Source organism: Nanorana parkeri, unplaced genomic scaffold (genome assembly GCF_000935625.1).
Source record: "Nanorana parkeri isolate BGI_ZX_2015 unplaced genomic scaffold, ASM93562v1 scaffold2563, whole genome shotgun sequence".
NCBI classification, from domain to species: Eukaryota; Metazoa; Chordata; class Amphibia; order Anura; family Dicroglossidae; genus Nanorana; species Nanorana parkeri.
In genome coordinates, this window is record NW_017308831.1 from 183,967 (window position 1) to 188,429 (window position 4,463).

Consider the following 4,463-nt stretch of genomic DNA (forward strand, 5'->3'; position numbering starts at 1 on the left):
GCCCCTCTATCACCCGCCCATCTATCACCCGCCCCTCTATCACCCACCCATCTATCACCCATCCATCTATCACCCGCCCCTCTATCACCCACCCATGTATCACCCTCCCATCTATCATCCATCTCTCTCTCTCTAGTTAAACATTCTCACGGCTTCAGACATTTAGAAAAAAAACATTCTCATGTAGAAAGAAGTTCTGAGCAGTGAAAACATGATTTCCCGCCTCCTTCTCTTCCTCGGATGTCTGCTGCAGAGCGATTCCCATAAGCCGGCGTCTCGCACAGAGCAATGTATATACAGATTTTTATCTCAGAAGAAAATGTTTCTATAGACCGAAATAATCTTCCAGATAGAAGCTCAGATAAGATATTTTCCCAGAGCCTGTCATACACGAGCTCCCCGGCATATACACAGAGCGCTGTCATCATCCCACCGGCTGAAATTTCTGATGAAGAGAACACTTAAAGGGTATGAAACCCAGGCCACGCCTCTCCCATCCGCACGCTGCAATGGTCAGCGATGGCTGACACGTTCCTGGGGTCCCACATACAGTACTCATATGCAGTGGCGTCACAAGGGGGGTGCCACCATTGGAGGGCTGACACCAAAATGACTGACAGTCATTTTGGTGTCACCACTTATGAAATGCCACCCTCTGGCTGGTGGGTTAACCCTTCCATTACCAGAATTGGCTGTAGTCAGGGATGGAGGTTCTGTCCCACCCAAAAATCTCTCTGAGCCTCCGGATTCTGGGACCCCATGTATGATTAACAAGTCTGGGAAGACTGCCTAGCAGTTTCCCTTACAAGTCCGACCCGGAACCCCTCACCCTGCTTGGCGAGAACCCTGAATACAAGGCGACCTCAACGGGACCACCCACCTAAACAAGGGGAGGGATATACCGTCCATCCAGGACCCATTCCTGGCGTCCTGTACAGTATGTATTGCATTACCTGTAACCAAGTAGTTTATACATGTAATATTTGTTGTATAGTAAAAGGACATTTACCGGGTTCGTTTCTTTGGCTTTGCTACAAGAATCAGATCAACAAATAGCTGGAAAAGTTTACAAAGCAAAACAAAGTGCCATTGGATCATTAAACATCTGCTAATGTTACCCCTTCCAGGATCATAACTTGCCCGTTATTTGCATATTTTACTGAAATTGTCCCCATTTATAATGTTACAAATTGGATTCGGAATTGAAATGAAAAAAAAAATATATAAAATTGGAGTTCAGCCCTATAACCCTACCGGTGAGTTTTTTAGGGTCCAATAGGGGGAAAATATGCAATAATAACATGGCACTCCCAAAAGACTCTGCCAGAGGTCCATGAGCATTGTGTGGGCGCAGAGAGATTATGGCGTGGATGATTCTGTAGTGTAAGTGAATTGGTACGGGGGCCAAAGCAAACCCTATATCCGTTCATTCATTCCCCCGCTCTCTGTGAATGTGACCGGTATTCACCCTATAATTGGATGTATTCACCAGATATGACGGTAACACTCACTTGTTGTCTTCAGATTCAACTTTTGTTCACATTCTCCTTTTGCTATGCCAAGGAGGTAGATCTGTTCCTCTTTGGTGATGACATCGTCGGCATCCACCTGAAGAATAGAAGAGAGCGCGTCAATGGTTTTATAAAAGGAACCGACTTTAAATAAAAGAATATACAGCAAATACAATATAAATGTCAAATCTAAAGATTGGGTGTGCCACTAGGGAAGTCGGAAACGGAGAAGGATTTGGGGGACATTATAGACCGCAGATTGAAGAACATCTCGCAAATGCCAGGCTGCTGTAAACAAAGCAAGCGCAGTCCTGTCTTGCATTAAGAAGGGAATGTATTGCAGGGACAAGTCTATAATTTTGCCACTTTACAGATCGTTGGTTCGACCTCATCTGGAGTATGCGGTCCAGTTTTGGTCACCGATACTCAGAAAAGATGTCCTTGAGCTATAAAAAGTCCAGCGGAGGGCAACCAAACTCATTACGGGGTTGGAGGACCTGAACTATGAAACAAGGTTGTTAAAATTAAATATGTTCTCTTTGGAGGTTAGGAGATTAAAGGAGAACTATGAGGGGGAGGGGCTTTTCACTCACCTCATAGTTCTAGCCGACCTGTGACAATGAGACTGTCACAGGTCGGCTCAGTAGATAGGGAGGTGAGCGAACACATACCGGCGTTCGCTCACCTCTCGATCCTGTCACGGCTCTCTGCCGTGACAGGGGAGGGGCTGGATTCCCCCCTCCCCGCTCCGCCAGCGCTGACAGGCGGAACGGACGGGGAGGGGGCGGGTACAGCTGGTTCTGCCTCTAGATAGGCAGAGACAGCTGTCACTCACGCAGCTGGGCGGATCTTGACATCGATGTCGGGATCCGTTCCGGCTGCGGCGTCTCAGTATACCGCGAGCTGTAGCTCCCTATATACTGAGCCTAGGGTGACGGGAGGACGCTAGTTTGTGTCCTCTTGTTACCCTTAGGAGAACTATGTGGAAAAGCCCTGACCCCATAGTTCTTTAAGGGGGGACATGATTTTCTTGTATAAACTGTTCAATGGCAACAGCAACATTACTAACAAACTCTTCACGGTTAGCGACGTAACAAAGACCAGAGGGCACTACGAAAAATTGGTGGAAAAAAATTTTCAACACAAGGGGCGCAAGGGGTTCTTCCCAGTCAGAGCGGTTTAGGGTCTGGAATTTACTGCCGCAGGAAGTGATTTCAGCTGAGAGTGTGGAATAATTCAAGAAACTCCTGGACGAGTTCCTCGGAGACCATAACATACAGAGGTACAGGTACTCCTAAGAGCAAGATCACACATGGACTCGTACACACACACACCAGCTCAAACATAAATGCATACACGCAATAGGTTGGACTTGATGGACTTATGTCTTTTTTCAACCTCAAATACTATGTAACTATGTAAAGAAGAACTCTGGGAAGGTCAAGTCAGGGCGCAGGGGGTTCTTCACAGTTAGAGCGGTTAAGGTCCGGAACTCGCTGCCACAGGAAGTGATTTCAGCTAAGAGTGTGGAATCATTCAAGAGACTCCTGGACGAGTTCCTGGGAGACCATAACATTCAGGGGTACAGGTATTGCTAAGAGAAAAATCACACATGGACACATATACACGCACACACCAGCTCATAAATGCATACACACAATTGGTTGGACTTGATGGACTCATGTCTTTATTCAACCTCAAATACTATGTAACTAAGTCATAGGCTTATACTGCCCCATTAAAGTGCATGTCCAATTGTCCAGCCACAGCCAAAGTTCTTTTCCTAGTTTTGGATAGGGAGGGGAAGGGTTAGCCGCCATTTTCAGAGTTCTGCTTTATTCACTTGTCAGACTTTTCTCTGCTTTTTAGGATTCTATTTTCTGTAGCTGCTCTTTTTCATAAACCATTTCACTGGAACGTCTGTTTGACCGACAGAGCATCTTACTCAATAGACTTGTAAAACGCAGACCAGTAAATTCAGCAGGCATGAACCATCAGCGAGCTGCGCGGATCTGAGAAATAAATAGATTTTTTTTTCCCCATAGAGAACTTCTTCACGGCAGAGCAGAATTTATACGTTACATTTCCCTGGGATGGAGAGGGAGATAGTGAAAGACAGCCGTTCCCCCCGGGGCTGTGTCTGAGAACACAAAGTGCAGAGTCTTCCCTTCACACTACAGCTGGGTGGATTACTTCCGCGCTACCCACCCTGCGCTCTGTACACCCGGATGAATCCTCCGCTGGCAGGGGCTCCCCAAAGAGCACTGCGCTCTGTACACCCGGATGAATCCTCTGATGGCGGGGGCTCCCCAAAAAGCGCTGCGCTCAATACACTTGGATGAATCCTCCACTGGAGTGGGCTTCCGAAAGAGCGTGGACCATGAGTGTAAAAAATATATGATTACATCTTAATTATGAATTGCTACATTTAATCTTCTTATACTTCAAATGCTATTCGGTATGCTCCCCATACACCCAGATACATTTTCCGCTGGCAGAGGCTCCCCAAAGAGCACTGCGGTCAATACACTCAGATAAATCCTCAACTGGAGGGGGCTCCCCAAAGAGCACTGCGCTCTGTACACCGGGATGAATCCTCCACTGACGGGCGCTCCCTAAAGAGCACTGCGCCCCATACAACCCTGGTAAATCCTCCACTGGCGGGGGCTCCCCAAAGAGCACTGCACTCCGACTCCACACATATGGATGAATCCACTGCAGGCAGGGGCTCCCCAAAGAGAACTGCGCTGTGTACACCCGGATGAATCCTCCACTGGTAAGTGCTCTCCAAAAAAGAAGAGCCCTCTGTACACCCAGATGAATCCTCCACTGGCAAGGGCTCCCCAAAGAGCGCTGCACTCCCTACATCCGGATGAATCCACTGCAAACAGGGGCTCCCCAAAGAGCACTGGGCACAATAAATCCTTAGCTTGTGAGTGACTACCCTAATAG

At 47.5% G+C, this 4,463-nt stretch overlaps 1 protein-coding gene across 1 annotated transcript in view; it reads right to left on the minus strand.

The window, feature by feature from the left end:
* The window catches only part of LOC108801930 (parathyroid hormone/parathyroid hormone-related peptide receptor-like), a 118,111-nt gene that overhangs the window by 88,318 nt on the left and 25,330 nt on the right, over window positions 1-4,463 (minus strand). The window contains exons 3-4 of the mRNA XM_018573837.1: window positions 3,734-3,871; window positions 1,512-1,608 (exon numbers count right to left, since the gene is read on the minus strand). Of these exons, the coding sequence (XP_018429339.1) occupies window positions 1,512-1,608; window positions 3,734-3,871 (235 nt within the window). The remainder of the gene's footprint in view (window positions 1-1,511; window positions 1,609-3,733; window positions 3,872-4,463) is intronic.